Source organism: Panthera tigris, chromosome D2, assembly GCF_018350195.1.
Source record: "Panthera tigris isolate Pti1 chromosome D2, P.tigris_Pti1_mat1.1, whole genome shotgun sequence".
Classification (NCBI taxonomy): Eukaryota; Metazoa; Chordata; class Mammalia; order Carnivora; family Felidae; genus Panthera; species Panthera tigris.
In genome coordinates, this window is record NC_056670.1 from 11265598 (window position 1) to 11284286 (window position 18689).

An 18689-nucleotide genomic window follows, 5' to 3' on the forward strand; every position below is an offset into this window, starting at 1 on the left:
CATGCATGTGGGTCACATAATCTTTTGGCATTTCAGCGTATTTAAAGTCTACGTCTAGGGGCGCCTGGGTGGTTCAGTCAGTTGAGAATCCGACTTCGGCTCAGGTCATGATCTCGTGGTCTGTGAGTTCGAGCCCCGCGTCAGGCTCTGTGCTGACAGCTCAGAGCCCGGAGTCCTGCTTCAGATTCTGTGTCTCCCTGTCTCTCTGCCCCTCCCCCACTCATGCTCGGTCTCTCTCTCTCTCTCTCTCTCTCTCTCTCTCTCTCTCTCTCAAAAATAAATAAACATTAAAAAAAATTTAAAGTCTACCTCTAAAAATTGAAAATAATGGTAATAATTTACCAGGACATAGCAAGGGGGGTAGGAGTATAAATAAAACAAGAATACAAAAGCATTGAGAAGAATGAAGGTGAGGGACAGAGACACAAGGGTTCATTGTATTATTCTGTTTCCTTGGCATATATTTGATTTTTCCATCATGAAAAGTTAAAAACAGCTAAGCTCAGTCACAGGAAATAAATGGTTTACAATACTGCATATGAATAAATGCATTTAAATTTATGAGCCTCGCTCAAAGACCTCAAAGACAAGAGATGATCTCATCACAAAGATCATATGGGTCTACAAGAGAGTTGTCCCTGGCTTTCCATCCAAAGCTCTAAGTTAGGAGAGAGATGACTTAGGCCCAACTCAGTCAAAGCAGAATCAGCCTCCAACCTCACTGGTCACTCCAAAGAGATCACAATAACCCTAAAAAAGTCCATTCTGGAATGTAGATATGTTATGATTAGTAAGTCTATTGGAAATAAAGATTTCTGCCCCACTACAGTCTTTCCAACATCTCACATCGGTAGAAATAATATTTGTGGTGTTATTTGGTTCTGTGTAAAATTATGACATGTGAACAATTTAGTACTATAGTACTAAAGGAGCTCACAAATAGTGTGGGATGGAGAGCTGGAGGGTGAGAGGAAGGACAGAGAGAAAGACAGAGAGAGAAGAGGGCAGGGGAGGGGAGAGGAGGAGAGAGGAGAGGGGAGGGGTGGAGAGAGGAAGGGAGAGGAGAGGAAGGGAGAGGAGGGGAAGGGAGAGGTACCCTAGTAAATGAAATAGCTACAGGACTACATATAAAATTTAATAAGTTATACATAAATGCTATGAAAACATAAAGGAAGGCACAGGAGATAAACTGAGACTTTCAAGAAGAACTTTTAAAATCTTTAAACTTAACCCCTGCAGGACAGATAGAAATTGGGTGGAGAAAAAAAAAGTTTTAAAGGGCATTCCAACCGTAGTTGATGCTTGAACAACATAGGTTTGAGCTACGCAGGTCCGCTTACACATGGCTTTTTTTCAATAAATACAGTACAGTAATGTAAATATATTGTCTCTTAGGATTTTCTTAATATTTTCTTTTCTCTAGCTTATTTTATTGTAAGAATACAGTATATAATACATAAAACACACAAAATGTGTTAATTATTTATGTTATTGGTGAACCTTCCCATCAATAGTAGGCTACTAGTAAAGTTTTAGGGGGAGTCAAAAGTTAAACACAGACTTTGACTGTGGGTCGGTGCCCCTAGTCCCATGTTGCTCAAGGGTCAACTGTGTTTGCAAAAGCACAGTTGTGTATAACCCACATTGTGTGTGTTTGTTGGCTTTTTATTGAAGTATAGTTGACAAACATAGCATATCAATTTCATGTGTACAAAATGAAAGTCAACCTTCTGGATGGAAGAAGGTATTCGCAAACCATATAACTGACAAGTGATTAATATCCTATATACATAAAGAGCTCATCCAAAGCAATAGCAGCAACAACAAAAATATAATCTGATTCAAAAAATGGGTAGAGGATCTGAATTGACATTTTTTTTTCAAAGCCATGATTTTTTGAGAAACAAGGAATGTGGTACAACTGGTGGGCTGAGAAAACCAAAGACGATGCCCAGAGATTGGACAATGAATAGGTGAATGGGGCACGGATGAGATAAGAGGCAGGTCAGGAAGGGTATCATATCACTGTCAAGAAGTATAGTACTTGTCTTATGAGAAACAGACTGTCAGCAGAGGATTAAACCGTAACAGTGTATGAGCTCTCCTGCTTTCTAGAAATACAACTCAAGCAGGAACAGGGAGAACAGAGTGAAGTAGGTAGACTATGCTAGAATCCAGAAAAGAGTGTATTTCTTCACTTGATATTTAAAGTCATTATGTAACATCTGGCATTGTTCACCCCACAAAAACCAAAGAGATTATTATGGTGGGATTTGACCTTTTGCATGTAAATAGTGTTTTGTAGGTGGCCCACAGTGTTAGCTACCTCTTACCTTCTGTTGGTGTTTTATCGTCACAAAAAATGATGGCTATAAATAGCGTTTTTATGTAATCTTACCTTACGTTGTATGGATCCCATTCTCACTGATTTCACATCCACAGACTGGTAAGTAAGCCACAGGCCAGTATTTATATGTTGAATATAGCATACTGAGTCTCCATATTTTATTTCTGATGTTCCCATGCCATCGACTTCTTTTCTCACCCCTACATCCAATTTTTCCTAAGGAGAGAGAGAGAAAAAAAAAAAAGATAAGCAAATGTTGTAAAAATACTAGTTTATATTGAAAGAACTTTGCCTTACTGTAAATATGTCCCTTGAAATATTCAGCCCTCTGACATCCTTTAAAATACTAATGGTCAAATATTCCATTCCAGCAGTTCAAGCTGTACTGAAAATTGAAGTAGGAAGTTATAAAGATAAACATACCCTGAATTATTCATAATAATAGAACATTATTTTGGCTATAACATTTTATATTGCTTAATGGCAAACTCCAAACCAGAGATCTTAAAATTAGTATCTTAGGCTTCATGTTCTTTCCAGATTATTTTTTCATCGTTGATGGTTAACAGCATATATTTAGAAGAACAGAAAATCCTGTTTTGAGTTCAATCTCTGCTACTTACTACCTCTGTGACCTTAGGATAACTTAATTAAACATTATAAGCCTTGGGTTTCTCATCTGTAAAGAAAGACAACAAAAGTATCTCCCCCGCACCATAGTATCAGACAGCATGAGCTAATGCATGTCAAGTTTTCAGCCCAGTTCCTGGGATAAAATAAACACTTACCTAAATTTTAATGATTCTGACCATGAAAATGGTATTGATAATGTTGACAAGGATATTGCTGAGGATGTTAATACCAGTGATGGCTTCTTTTGAACTGATCGAAGCTATAATTCAGTTTCCACAAGGGCCACTTCCAACGTGGACCATGGAAGTATTCACTCCTCTAGGACTACGAGGGTAAGCTCCCTGTGCCATGAAGGAACAGCCAATCCTCTGACACCAACTAAATATATAAGTCCCTATTTCTTTTAATACTTCCTTCTTCAACATGCACTTTCAGTTTTCCCTCCCATGCTTAATTCTGGTCTTCAGGCACATGTGAGGTCTTCAAGTTCTGTATAGTCCTTAAAATAACAGCAAAATAATCTAATCCTCTTTTGGTTGCTGGATCTCCTTTTGTGGTTCCTTATTCTTCTCTTTGGTCTAACTTTTGTTGATAAATTTAACTCTCATCTATGCCTTTCCTTATTCAACTTTCAAAATAGTTACACAAATGTTTTTGGAGACTAGCTTGATGTAATAGTTACACAATTAGTTGAAAATTACTAATAGTTACACAAATGTTTTTGAATATTAGGTTGGAGTAAACTTTATGGCTGTTATACAGAAAGGAATACTTCAAATAAAAATAATTCAAAACAAAATTCTAATAAGATTTTTTCATGTGATCTGCACATTGTACTAATACTAATAACTCTAAGATGATTATGAACACTCCAACAATTGAAAATTAAAATGAATTGAAATTCTTAATACAAAAGGTCAAGGTCATGTAAGAAAATGAATACAATTATATGTTAAGTTGATTTAACCATTATGCAAATAACTTGGAACACTATTCCAAGAATCTGCAATAAAACAGATAATTAAGCTATTCCAATTTCATTCTATCAAACAAGATAAACTACTAATCTACTTGCTCCAACCCTATCAATGGGAAAATTAAATTCTAGGGGAAAATATAACAATGTAATTATCTCCTCAAAATAAAACAATGAGCCTCTAACATTCTAACTTTCTTGTTTTTTGTTGTTGTTTTGTTTTTTTGTTTTTTATCCAAGGGAGTTCGTTGGTAGCCTACTTTTACAGACTGCGGATTGTGTTTTGAGAAGTCACAATTACTAATTGTAAAGTTATGCTTTGTTTGCTTTTTATTAAATAGTTCACATCTCTCTCTGAATTAGTTTTAACCATGGTACGTCATGTAGAGTGTCTTAGTGACTATCTCTGAGCCTCAGGTCAGGCAAGAATGGCTAAAATAACATTAGAAAAAAGTAAAGTGATTATTTGCTGTATGAAAGAATAAAGGCCATTCATGCTCCTTCTTTCTTTTATTTCCTGTCATTTTCTGTAACTCAGACTTAGGGGGAAGGAGAAATTCAGGTAAAAATAATCCAGATGCTTTGAACAACTATAAGCAGAGGCAAAACATGAGTCAAGAATATGACAGCTACGAAAAGCACCTAACATAAAACTAGCCTGTTTTACTAGAAATAACGTATCCAGATTAGACAAGTAATAATTTTACTAATACTCTACATTCACTCAACACATGTTATTTTTTTTTTTAATTATTCTGGCTTTGGGAAATGATAGAGTAGTGGAGTTGGACTAATCCTCCCAGAGAGAACAATTGTAAAATTTAGAAGACATACTTTCCAGAATCTATCTGAAGATCCTTAAGAGAGATCAAAAGCAGGGAGAAATCGGAGAATATTTTTCTCTCTAAAGAAAAATAGTACCCATGTGATTTTTTTAAAGCTGCCTTTTGGGATGCCTGGGTGGCTCCTCTGATTAAGCATCTGACCCTTGATTTTGGCTCAGGTCATGATCTCACAATTGAGATCAAGCCCTGTGTAGGGCAGTCCCGCATAGGGCTCCATGCTGAGAGCATAGAGCCTGCTTGGAATCCTCTCTCTCTCTCTCTCTCTCTCTCTCAAAAATAAATAAACTTTAAAGGCTGCTTTTTGCCTTGGGAAATACCCTGCCCAATCTGCTTGCAGCTCATGCAGAAGGAATCTGCTGCCTTACTGGCTTGAGATATCAGAGAACACACCATAAGGCTCACAAGCAGCTGGAAAATTAGATGAGCTAAATCCTGTAGTGAAAAGGTATCTGCAAAATCTGCTTATAAAATTCACCCAAATTCTTGCTGACCACTAAACTATGCCCTGCGGAATGAAAGCAGATGAAAGCTGATGTAACTGTGCAAAAATACAAGCAACTGCCCACTGCAAAACAGAGAACAAAACTGGAGTTTCAGTCCAACAGGGTTAACTGCCTGCTGAAACTAAAATCACTCTTCGGGGCTGGGGGGGGGGGTGGGGGGAAACCTTAACAAAATTCAGTCTCTATAACCTACCATTTCTAATACCCAATAGATACTGTCAAAAATTAGTATATGTGAAACACAAGAAAAAGTGATCATACTAAATTAAGAAAACAAAACCACTGTGACCCATGCCAAAGAAAACAGAATAACGATAGGGAATAGAAAGGATGCACAGATAGCCCTTACAATTAGCAGACAAGGACTTTATTTTTTGTTAATTTATTTTAGGGGGAAGGAGGCAGAGGGAGAGAGAGAATCTTAAGCAGGCTCCACGCTCAGCGCGGGAGCCCAATGCAGGGCTCGACCCCACCACCGTGAGATCGTGACCTGAATCGAAATCAAGACTCAGATGCTCAACCTACTGAGCCACCCAGGCAACCCAGCAGACAAACTCTGCAAAGTGACCATTGTAAATATAAACTACGTTCAATGACATAAAGGAAAATATACGCATAATGAATAAAATGATGGGACTCTCAGGTGAAGAAATATAAACTACATAAAATGAAATATAATAGCAAAATGAAAACAGTAATTGAAATATAAAATTAATTGGGTCAGCTTAACATCAAATTGGAATTACTAAGGAGACAATGAAGTTGAAAGCAGGTCAGTAGAAATTTTCCAATCTCAAGATCAGATTGCTTTTATTTATTTATTTATTTATTTATTTACTTATGCTTTAAATATTTATTTATTTTGGGGAGAACACAAGCAGGGACAGGGGAGAGAGAGGGGGACAGAGGATTCAAAGCAGGCTCTGTGGCTCTACACTGACAGGCTGACTGCAGTGAGCCTCGTGTGGGGTTCAAACTCATGAACCGTGAGATCATGACCTAGGCCAATGGCGGATGCTCAATCAACTGAGCCACCCAGGCACCCCAAGATCAGAATGCTTTTAAAAGCACTCTGACATAATAAGTACTTTGCCATTAGGTAAAAACTTTCCTCAAAAGACCAGATAAAGATTTAATTCCCATACCTTCTGCATTTCATTGAGGAAGTGTTTAGATCCTATTATTTTAGCATTCATTAACATCCATACATTTTTAAATAGTCTACTTTTCCATCCTATAAAGAATAATCTTGCGATCTGAGGACCATAAAAATGCTCAGAAAGAAAACAACTTTTTTTGACACAGTCTCGAGTTATTGAAAAGGATTCTATTTTTACTGTTAGGTGATCTTTTGGACATTTTCTCTTGTGATTCATGGACAACCATAAGTCACAATACTTTAACTAGAGAGAGATACTGGCACTTCACTGAAATTACTTCTCAACTGCCTTCTTTCCCATTGACTATTAATTAGTTTTTCAAGGGCATGAATCATATGTCTGGTTCCTTCACCTCAGTGGCCCATATCCCAGGAGCAGAACAGTCCCTGCAAATCCTAGATTCTCAACAAAGATTTACTAAATTAATAAATCAATTTTTGGGAAAAAAAAAAGCGCATACCCCTTCAGAAACTATTCCCAAGTCTAACATTCAAATGATTCCACTTACGAATGCTTAGAAAACATGATTTCCTAATGAATACCAAAAGAGTTTTAGAAGTAAAAAAGATCAGCGTGAAAAATATTAAGTGACATTTTGGCATTGGGCATATGAAACCGACTAGTAAAGCCAAAACTATTTGTGATCAACTGTCCATACGAAGTGATATACAGGCATTACATATACCAAATGAGGCCCATTAAGAAATTTAAGCTAGTCATGCAGGATTATGTTCTCATTATATGAACCAGGTAGTTCAGTGAGATTCTTCCAATTACACCATCCCTAAATCCATCCAAATTATTCTACCAAGTGGCTGATAGGAAGGAAAATAAAAAAAGGCCTTTATCCTTAGAGGATGGTGTGTTTGTTTTTGTAACAGCCAGTTCTCCCTTAAACAAATAATCGTTAAAGTTAGGAAAACTAAAAGCTCAACGTCAAAATATATATATACCCTTTTGCTTTTATATGGTGCCATACTTAAACATAAAAGGGTTGGTCACTGAAAAATGTGAATCGAAAAATGTAACGGGGTCAGAGAAATTACTGGAACCGATATGCCAGGCCAAGCTCGGTCCATCCAAGGCAGGTGTATAAAAAATACATAGCTTTCTTTGTCCCTGGTGTTTGTTTAGAAATCTCACGAAGATACACTGGTGGGTGTGTTTGTAGAGAGAAAGGCCTTAAAACATTTCTTGTGCTGGAAGGATCTTTGAGGGGTTTCCCTCGCGGCAAACAAGGTCACAGTGCCTTAGAAGTCCTCTAATATCTTGGATAAACCCCACCCCTTGAGGGTGGGCTGGGCCAGTGTGTATGATGGGATAGCACTTGTGATTAGATTATGTTCTATGGCAAAGGTGAGACGATCTTGCAGATGTAATTAAAGTCTGTATTGAATTGACTGTGAACAAATACTATGGGTGAGTAACAGTTAATCAGGTGAACCCTTTAAAGAAGGCTTAGGCTTTCCCTAAGCAGCTAGGGCCCATGGCGTTCCATCCCAATCATGATCTTTCTTTCCAGCCACTTGCGTTACGGACTCTAGGCTTACTTGGCCAGCCCTCACAACCTCATAAAGCAAATCCACATAATAAAAATCCCTTAATATACACATGTCTCAACGCTGGCTCCGCTTATCTGGTTGAACTTTGACTGCTACACCTTATCTTAACCCCAAAGGTTTCAGTGAGCTCATTCTTGTGCAGATTGCCACTAGAAAGAATCAGCGTAAAAACTATTACTGAATTTCTCTATTTTCTGTAAAATTATAGTTGGCATTATTTTCTATTATGCTATCAAACATTGTTGAAAAAAGGTAACTGAAAAAGTTTATTTTGAATTTAATCCTGATTAGATACAAAATCCATCTCCATAACTTGGCATAACTATTTTGATAAGAAAAAAAATTCTCCACTTTGTTTTTATATTTTAGATATTTAATCAATCCCTAAACAACCATAATAGTCAGACTATTCCAAGTGAGCAAGATATATTTTCTACCTGCCATTATTATTATTATTATTATTATTATTATTACATCTTTAATTTTCTTATTAGTTTTAGTATTTGCATCCAAAATCTGAAGCTGTCACACAACTCACCCAAGCCACTGTTTCCCATCTGCATAATGAAGATTAAAAATAATGGGGTTCCTGGGTGGCTCAGTTGATTGTGCATCGGGTTCTTGATTTCAGCTCAGGTTGTGATCTCAGGGTCGTGGGATTAACTCCCCCAAGAGAGATGCTCTCTATCTTTCCCCCTGCCCCTCTTCCCCTACCCCCTCTCCCCTGCTCTTGCTCTCTCTCTCTCTAAATAAGACATTAATTAAAAAATTAAAATGGGGGCGCCTGGGTGGCTCAGTCGGTTGAGCGGCCGACTTCGGCTCAGGTCATGATCTCACGGTCTGTGAGTTCGAGCCCCGCATCGGGCTCTGTGCTGACAGCTCAGAGCCCGGAGCCCGTTTCGGATTCTGTGTCTCCCTCTCTCTCTGACCCTCCCCTGTTCAGGCTCTGTCTCTCTCTGCCTCAAAAATAAATAAACGTTAAAAAAAAAAAATTAAAAAAAAAATTAAAATGAAAAAAGTATCTAAGCTTCATAGGCTTGATCTAGGATTAAACAAGATAATTCACTTAAGGTGCTTAGTACACTACTTGGCATATAATAAGTTATTAGCTGTTATACTTATTTTCATTGCAGAAGTGTGCAGGTTTGAAAACATCTTAAAAATTTTTTGAACTAAGAATAAAAAATTCCAAGTAAAAATGACATAATAAAAACTACATCCCGAAAATGTTTTGTTCGTTCTATTTCTGCCACTTGATCCATAATCGTTAATCTCAATGGCAGCCTTATTTGAGGTTAGTATTCCATCATATATACACCTTTAAGTGTCTTTATTTCAAAGACCAGGGGCCATGTTCAAATGTAGAAATGAACACAGGGATGAGAGAATCAATTTACACTATTTTCTCTAAAATCTTGACAATATAAAAAATACTTTATTTTAAAAATAATTTCATCTATAATTAAAGACTTTTTATTCTGTTTTAGTTGGTTGTAAATTCAATGCTTCTTTATCATGTAAATGCACAACAATTTTCATCATAGATTTTAATTACTTTTTCATTTTTTTAATGTTTATTTATTTTTGAAGGAGAGGGAAGACAGAAAGTGAGCAGGAGAGGGGCAGGGAGAGAGACAGCCACAGAATCCAAAGCAGAATCTAGGCTCTGAGCTGTCAGCACAGAGCCCAACACGGGGCTCGAACTCATGAACCGCGAGATCATGACCTGAGCCGAAGTCGGATGCCTAAACAAGTGAGCCACTCAGGCACCCCAAGGATTTCTTTAAGTAAAAAAAAATAAATAAATAAATAATTTTTTTAAGTTACATTATGATTTGCTTTTTATTTTAACTCAACAATATTATGATGGATATTTTTCCAGATCTGTATATTCTAATAGCTAATACCACTTACCTATCAACTATATTTGTTGAATATCTGAGTCTTTTCCAAGCTTTTGCCATAACAAAGAATGATGAAACTTACCTGCACAGGTTTTATTTTATTTCAGTAAAACAATCCCCCCACTAAAAACAATTAAATTACAGACTTCATGTATCCTACCAGTGGTTTTTCTCTTTATTCCTTCTTGTATCTCCTATAGGTTTTGCTTACTGAATATTAATACTATGTCATTTTATTCGGTATAAAGATTTGGTAACTGTTTACATCTTCAGTGAATTCTGCTCTTTGATACTAGGAAGTATCCTTCTTTTTTTCACTCAACGCTTTCAATGCCTGAATTTCTCCTCATCTGATATTAAATCAGACATCCTGCTTTGTTCTGGTTTGTATTTTCTTGGTATTCAATTAACCATCTTGTAATTTACAAACTTTCCAGATAAAATTGTTCTAGAAGTGTCTCATTATGTCAGTATTATTTATACTTCATGATCCAATATGAAATTGTTTTAAATTGTAATTTTAGCCCATTTTTATGTAATGATAAGGCAAATACACTGAGTCTCCACCTGTCAACATTTTAGATTTTCTGTTTTTACATTTATTTGTTTTCTAATTGTTTGCTACATGGCCTATGGTCTTTGTTGACTGTGGGTTTCTGTGGCTATGCAGAGCCTATCCTTTTTGCCTTGTCCTCTTTCTTTTTTTAATTTTTTTAAATGTCTATTCATTTTTCAGAGAGAGAGAGTGTGTGTGCGATGCTGGGGAGAGGCAGAGAAAGACAAGGGGACAGAGGATCCAGAGCAGGCTCTCTGCTGTCAGCAGAGAGCCTAATGTGGGGCTCCAACTCATGAACCGTGAAATCATGACTTGATCTGAAGCTGGATGCCTAACCAACTGAGCCATCCAAGCGCCCCGCCCCTGCCTTGTCCTCTTTCTACTGGACTGGTCTGTGCACAATAAGAATGGTAGTATTTTCCTCTTTTTTTTTTTTTCACCAAATTCCCTCTTTTCCACCACCTTATTTTAGTAAATTTCATTATACTTCAGTGTTTGCCTTTTCCCTTTTAAATATCTTATACTTCCATTCCCTGATTTTTCAATTAAAAAAAATATTCTTTGCCCTTATGTGTTATGGGAGGCAATCAGCGCGCCTCTTTTTCACTTTTTCTCTTTTGCCCCTAATTTTTGTTCGATTTTTGCTTTGCAAATGCTACAGTGTGGAAAACTTTTCCAGTGTCTTTCACTGCGATATGACTGCTCAGGTTATTCTACTTCTCTGGGATTTTATTTTGCTAAATTAGATTTTGCTAGCATGTCATGTGTTCCCTTTAGTTTTTCTCATTTTCTGCAATAAAGCTGTATGTCATTGTAATAGGTACCATCTTTTTTTTTTTTAATTTTTTTTAAACGTTTTTATTTATTTTTGAGACAGAGCATGAATGGGGGAGGGGCAGAGAGAGAGGGAGACACAGAATCAGAAGCAGGCTCCAGGCTCTGAGCCATCAGCCCAGAGCCCGACGCGGGGCTCGAACTCACAGACTGTGAGATCGTGACCTGAGCCGAAGTCGGACGCATAACCGACTGAGCCACCCGGGCGCCCCTGGTACCATCTTTTTTTACTTAAAAAAAGAGCTTCTACCATCAGATAACTGATCCCTCTTTAGTGAGCTGATTTTTTGTCTTTTTCTGACTGTGGTGCGATCAGTGGCTAAACCAGCACCCTCCCCCTCTTCTGCTGAGGTAGGCTTGAGGAAGAAGCCCCTCAACACCAAGCTCATTCACAATGAGATCCACTGTGCTTCCCAACTACGGAGACAAGGAACAACTGTCCACCAGAGGTCCACAAGACACAGCTTTCAGAGCCCTTTGTGGGGCCCATACAACAAATACACAGACGCGGGTCCGGTCTGAGACTGTCCATTCAGGTTTAGCAGTTTTGTCTATTTTTCACCACAGGGAATAGCTATCTACACTGCTGTCTCTCCCAGAGATCTCTGAGGAAGTCAAGAGTCCAGTGTATCTTCCACCACTCAGTATGTTGCAGAGCAGAAGAACTAACAGAGTGGCACTACGGACGGGTACCCAGGCTACGGTCTTCTCTCGGTTACTTCTGGACTCACCCAAACTTAACCATTAGCTACAACAGGGGCATCAGGTTCTACATCTCTGCAACAAAACTAACCAGTAATCAGCCCCATTCCTACCATTATGCTCGAGTTTCATCCTTCATTCACTGAAGGACAGAAATATATGATAAAAATGAATACAATAGGTGCTCGGCATTGGTCAATTGAACATGTGATTTTTCAACCATTCCTGAGACTCCTCACTGTTCAGGACATTTGCTCGTTTGCTGAACCATGACTGGGAATCCACTGCATTGTGGGGCTGATCAGTCGGGGACCAGCCATGAGGTACTGAGGGGCCCAGTTGTGCTGGAGCACCAGCATTCCACCTTGACTTTGATGCACGTGTATTTTTTTTCTATTTTACTCATCATCTGGTTCAAAGGGATTCTCATTAGAGATCTAAAGAGTTTTCTAGGACGTCTTGTTCCTACAAATGATTCAAAAGACATAAGAAGAAAGATCCGCATAGAAGAGCAGACGTGAAAACAAATGTGTCTTTGAGGAAAAAGTTTTGATGTGTTTTACCGTCATATTGTTATATGACAACAGCACGAGGTTTGTGCTAACTGTGCCTAAGTCTAAGAAAACAAACAAGCCCGATGAATGCGTTTTATGTAAACAACCAAAGAACTATAAACCAGGTGAGACACATGAGCAGAGTTTTACTGAAAGGAATGGATAGAAGAGGAACTGGAAATTTAGAAAGACGTGTAAAATGTTCTTACATCATTTCTTTGTTTGCATTTCTAACATTGAAAGAAATGTGATGGGAATATACTGACACGTAGCCCGAAATTACATTTTCTCTTACCTTGGAAGATCGGAAGGTAAATGCTGTTGACTTTACATCAGCCTTTTCTTTGTCCATGAGTAGAAGGTTTTTGTCTTCCATGAGACTCAAGTACTTTCCTGTTGTGACATGGCGTAGTCGGAAGGGCTGGCCCCATCTTATGTGGCTTCCACTCCACCTGACAAACACAGTTAAGACTTGATCCAACGGCATCCACAATCACAGGAGAAAAAGCAATTAAAACGTATGTGTCGGACATTGAAATTTGCTTTGAATATATTGCCTAATGTTCTCAAAACCCTTAGGACGTTGGTGGTATTAATTTCATTACACAAATAACAAAATGGTTAAACAGAATGATTAACTAACAGTCAATGTTACATACCTAAAAGTAAATAGGAGTGAAATTTAACTCTAGGACTTCACCTTTAAGTAAATAGAACACCATCCACACTACATACTACTCTACGCAAAGATGACTAAGGACTTATGTTCTAAGTTAACATCTAATCGTGAGTCACAGATACAGAATTTAGGATAGAAATTTTAAGTTTAAATAATACTTTAGATTCACTAGCTCAAAAACTTTTGTTGGAAAAATAAAACTTTTGTTGGATTCGCACAGACTTGAAAAACAGTGGTAATTTAGTCAATGCTTAAGTCTGATTAATTGGAGCTCATATATACAAAGTACATACTTGAAAAAAGAAACCTATTCCTAGGCACTGAATTTTAATAATGTGAAACAGTTATATCATTAAAAACTCATCAGCAAAAAGGACAAACCAAGAAAAGATTTCTAAAAAGGTCAAGAGAGAAAAAAGTAAAACACAATAATCGGAACATGCAAACTAAGGTTGCAGAAAAAAAGGTAAAAAGCAAAGTTATGATCATTAAACCCGCTTTTCGAAATAACTTTCAGACAGGGTCGAAAAGAAAACTCAAGATGCAGACCATCCTTGTTTTGCACAGTGCTGTGTCAGCTGAGTCATGTGTATCTGAACCTTGGACTCACGAAAGTAAGGTAGGGAAACAAGGCTCTGATATGCAAGACGTTCAGTTAATATGGTGATGTGCAAGGAAAGACAGTCTCTTATCATTGACAAGAAGTATGCTGACAATCAAATAATGTTTTAAAGAACTAAAAGTAAATGAATGACAGCAATTACCATGCATATAAATTCAAAAGGAGATAGTGATGGTAAAGTTGCTATTAAACAAATTAGAACTTAAGGCAAAAAACATAAAGGGGATACCGTCATGTACTTTATAAAGAGAAAAAAATGTAACTCTAAAAAGAATGTTTGTGGGGCGCTTGTGTGGCTCAGTTGGTTGACCGTCCGACTTCGGCTCGGATCATGATCTTGCGGTTCATGAGTTTGAGCCCCATGTTGGGTTCCGTGCTGACAGCTCAGAGCCCAGAACCTGCTTCGGATTCTGTTTCCCCCTCTCTCTCTGCCCCTACCCTGCTGGTACTCTCTCTCTCTTTCAAAAATAAAATAAATAAAAACATTAAAATACATACATACATAAAATGTCTGTCATGAAGCTTCCCATGTCAATGGAAAAAAGAAAACGAAACAGAGATAATGATTTATAAAGACAATTACACTGGAAGCTTTTTATCACTATGTATTAAATCGAAAAGATAAAAATTATAGAAATGAAGGATTTCTATATGATTGAATTAATCAATAAGCTTACTTTAACATAGGGTCATTACAAAGGTCACCAAAAATTATGTTTTTTTCCTATTCTACAAATTGAGAATACTTTTTTCAAATTTGCCAATCTTAGTAAACTCTAAGTCAATTTTATGCTGGTTTTCTAAACTAGATTTTTGGCTTCAAATATTGACAGGGAAAACTAACAGTAGAAAGATATTGTGATAAGGTTGGGGCGCCTGGGTGGCTCAGTCGGTTAAGCGACCGACTTCAGCTCAGGTCAAGATCTCGCGGTCCATGAGTTCGAGCCCCGCGTAGGGCTCTGGGCTGATGGCTCAGAGCCTGGAGCCTGCTTCCGATTCTGTGTCTCCCTCTCTCTCTGTCCCTCCCCATTCATGCTCTGTCTCTCTCTGTCTCAAAAATAAATAAAAACATTAAAAAAAAAAAAACTTAAAAAAAATAATAAAAATAAAACATAATAAAAAAAAGATATTGTGATAAGGTCATTATTACACGGATTTGTTTATAAAGAGAATTTGGACAATCCCCCGACTAAATTAATAACCATGTACCAATAAATCTTACTAATAACACAGTATTGTTAAAAATGAAATTAGGGGCACCTGGGTGGCTCAGTCGGTTAAGTGTCCAACTTCCGCTCAGGTCACCATCTCACAGCTGTGAGTTTAAGCCCTGCGTTGGGCTCTGGACCCTGGAGCCTGCTTCAGATTCTGTGTCTCCCTCTCTCTCTCTCTCTGCCCCTCCCCCTCTCATGTTCTGACTCTCAAAAATAAACATTTTTTTAAATGCAATTAAAGTTCGGTTACCAACAACAGAATATTAAATCATTTCTAGTCTGGTAAATAAACCAGCTCTGTTCATTCCCTTCTTATAAAATTAAGTATATCCTTGGCAGATGCTTTGGAAAGCACAATTATTTTTAATATTCATTTCCATTATTTGAAGAAGCATCTGAATGCTTTTCTAAGCAATGACTCATCTTAATTACCATAAAAATTCATTTTCAAAATAGTCCCAAATTTTGACAAAGTAATACTTTGCAACAGAACTTCTAGAAGGTATTCTGGAGATTATGTGCGAATCTACTGATTAGGACACATATTTACAAGCACTCCTTTCAAGTCACCAAGAGGATTATGTCAGGGATGGAATGAATTGGGACAATCACTGGCAAAACTGTAAAGTCGAAGCACATTTTCTTTAGCTTAAAGCCACTCAAATTAGCTGGCCTGCAATGCCCGTGGCCCAGAAGAAAAGAGGAAAAGCCTAGGAGAATCAAGGGGGCAAGACAATATGTAGTAAAAACTGAAAATAGGAATAGTAACATTAAAGCGATTTCCTATGGTAACATAGCAGAAACCTGTTCCCTATGTCTTATCTACATTTACCTGAAATGACTTCAAAGGAATGGGGAGTATTTGGTCATTCCTCATGACACATCCATCTTTGATTTTTGTGGGGTTTTTGTGACATACAAGAAAGCTGAATGTGAAGGACACATAAGGCATATTTTTCATTGCAGTGATCATTCCCACTACAGAAACCAGCACATATCGTACTTAAATGTTCCTACAACTTCACGTTGGGGTAAAATACAGCAAAGTGTGTTCCATCTTATTTAACTCCCAAAACTAAAACTTACCTTATTAAAATGTTCATGCTACTGAAAAACTTATGACAACATTACTGAGTATGTGATACAAAATATCTAAGTACTAGGCTGTATAAATTGCAACAAATACATAGTTGGAGACCTTCTTCTAGGAAAAAAAAGAACACCCCAAATATTGTAACATAAATATTGACTTTTGGGTGTAAAATTCCATTATATGCATAAGGAGAATCGTTGACTCTCATTTCCTAAGTATAAAGAAAAAATGAGTATTTGCATGGCCAAGGTACACAATAAGACACGGAAACTAAATGCAGTCACATTAACAGTGAAGTCAAAGTAGTTCAAAAATTCAACAGAACCTGAAGAAACACTTTAACATAATTACATTCATTACAAGTGAACCTGCTTTCCTACCGTACAAGAGGATGACATGGTATAAATCGAGGGTCACACGGTACAAAAAAACATCTCTCTTCCATCTTTTTTTTTTTTTAATTTGTTTTTTAACGTTTTATTTTTGAGACAGAGAGAGACAGAGCATGAACGGGGGAGGGGCAGAGAGAGAGGGAGACACAGAACTGGAAGCAGGCTCCAGGCTCTGAGCCATCAACCCAGAGCCCTACGCGGGGCTCGAACTCATGGACCGCGAGATCTTGACCTGAGCTGAAGTCGGCCGCTTAACCGACTGAGCCACCCAGGCGCCCCCCATCTTTCAAGTGGTTGAAAAGCTACTTGCTCTGCCTTCTGGTGTGAGGCTCCCCTTGTTGCCATTTAGACTGTGAAACAATCCGCACAGCCGCATACCTGAGGCTCGGAAGCGCCCCCTTTCACCTCTGGCTGACCACAAGACCAGGCTCTTGCTATATTATCAGTCATCCGAATTCAAAGTTAAAACAAAGCCCATGCTTCCCATTTCAAACTTCAAACATTCGGCAACAGTAGAGACACAGAATCCAGACCAGATGTCCAGAACGATCTGGAATTATGTAATTACAGTTCATCAATTACAAGGCTGACAATATAAAAAGGAAGCCCTGTCTGGTTTTCAGGAATTCACATCCTTCCTTTTGTTTTCTGTTTTGTTTAATCTATAAAATGAGACAGATTTAGGGCCTCGTTTGCTCAAAAAAAAAAAAAAAAAATTCCATTTCTTTAAGCACACAATCACGAAGGGTACGAATATCTATGAATTTGAAAACCCATCTGGAATCTGTTTTCCAATGGCAATGCCACCTCTCTAAGCTTCATTTCTATCGACTATTTCACTTCTCTAATTAAGCTGCATTTTTATAAAACACAAAGGAAAGGAAATACATACACATATTTAAAATCTCTTTCCCTAAATTCTCTGAAAAATCTATAAAGCACATGAAAGCTCAGTCTCTCTCCCTTTGTTTTATGAGGATGACACTCCTTTTTCCATCTCATTAAGAGATGCATTTCGAATAAAATTTTACATTGAATTTCAATATTTACCAAAAGCTTTAATATTCACGTGGATTTCATCAAGTAGGTATTTATTTGGAAGAAACATATCCTCAGTTAATTAATAATTAATGAGGTTAATATAGAAGAACTTTTTGAAGTTATAGACTTACTATCATAAGAAATGTAAAAAATAAGGGGCACCTGGGTGGCTCAGTCGGTTAAGCATCTGACTCTTGGTTTCGGCTCAGGTCATGATCTCATGGTTCATGGGTTCGAGCCCCACATCAGGAGTCTGCTTGGGATTCTCTCTCTCTCTCTCTCTCTCTCTCTCCCCCCTCCCCTCCCCTCCCCTCCCCTCCCCTGCTTGCATACTCTCTCTCTCTCAAAATAAATAAACATTTAAAGAAAAGAAATATAAAAAATCAACTTAATTTACATACATATTTTTGTTGCATAGGTGTATGATAGCATGAGTTAAAAAAAAAAAGTCTTTCAATCATAAAAAAAAGATGACTGGGATAAAAAAAAATGGCCATGACAGAGTAACAAAAATAATGATTTAATAATTTTTTAAATAATTTTTACTGTTAATAAAGACTATGTTCAAGTGTTTTCAATAAACAAAGATGGGTATTAAATCACATCAGTATTTGTAATCAATAAGACACTTTAAAAAAATGGTATGCTCATTTTGTTTTAAGACGTCACTACTTATAACACATTATAAGTTATATTCTACACATCTATTTAAACTGACAGTAGAAACTGTCTATGTCAAAACTTACAATGTTCAAGGATACATTTTCAAATTTTTTCAAAATTAATGTATAGGATATATAAGAAAAAACAACTAAAGATCACCAAACTATCTTTTGTTATTATTATTAAAGTTTATTTATTAAGTTTAAGAGAGAGTGAGAGCGTACATAAAGGGGCAGAGAGAGAGGAAAAGAGAGAGAATCCCAAGCAGTCTCTGTACTGCCAAGCATGGAGCCTGATGCAGGGCTCGAACTCATGAGCCGTGAGATCATGACCTAAGCTGAAACCAAGAGTCAGAGGCATAACCACCTGAGCCACCCAGGCACTTCAAGACTACTAAACTATCTTAATC

At 37.4% G+C, this 18689-nt stretch overlaps 1 protein-coding gene across 1 annotated transcript in view; it reads right to left on the reverse strand.

Moving 5' to 3' along the window:
• The window catches only part of RYR2 (ryanodine receptor 2), a 753483-nt gene that overhangs the window by 384724 nt on the left and 350070 nt on the right, over positions 1 to 18689 (reverse strand). The window contains exons 12-13 of the mRNA XM_042960054.1: positions 12872 to 13028; positions 2399 to 2563 (exon numbers count right to left, since the gene is read on the reverse strand). Coding sequence (XP_042815988.1) covers positions 2399 to 2563; positions 12872 to 13028 — 322 coding nt within the window. The remainder of the gene's footprint in view (positions 1 to 2398; positions 2564 to 12871; positions 13029 to 18689) is intronic.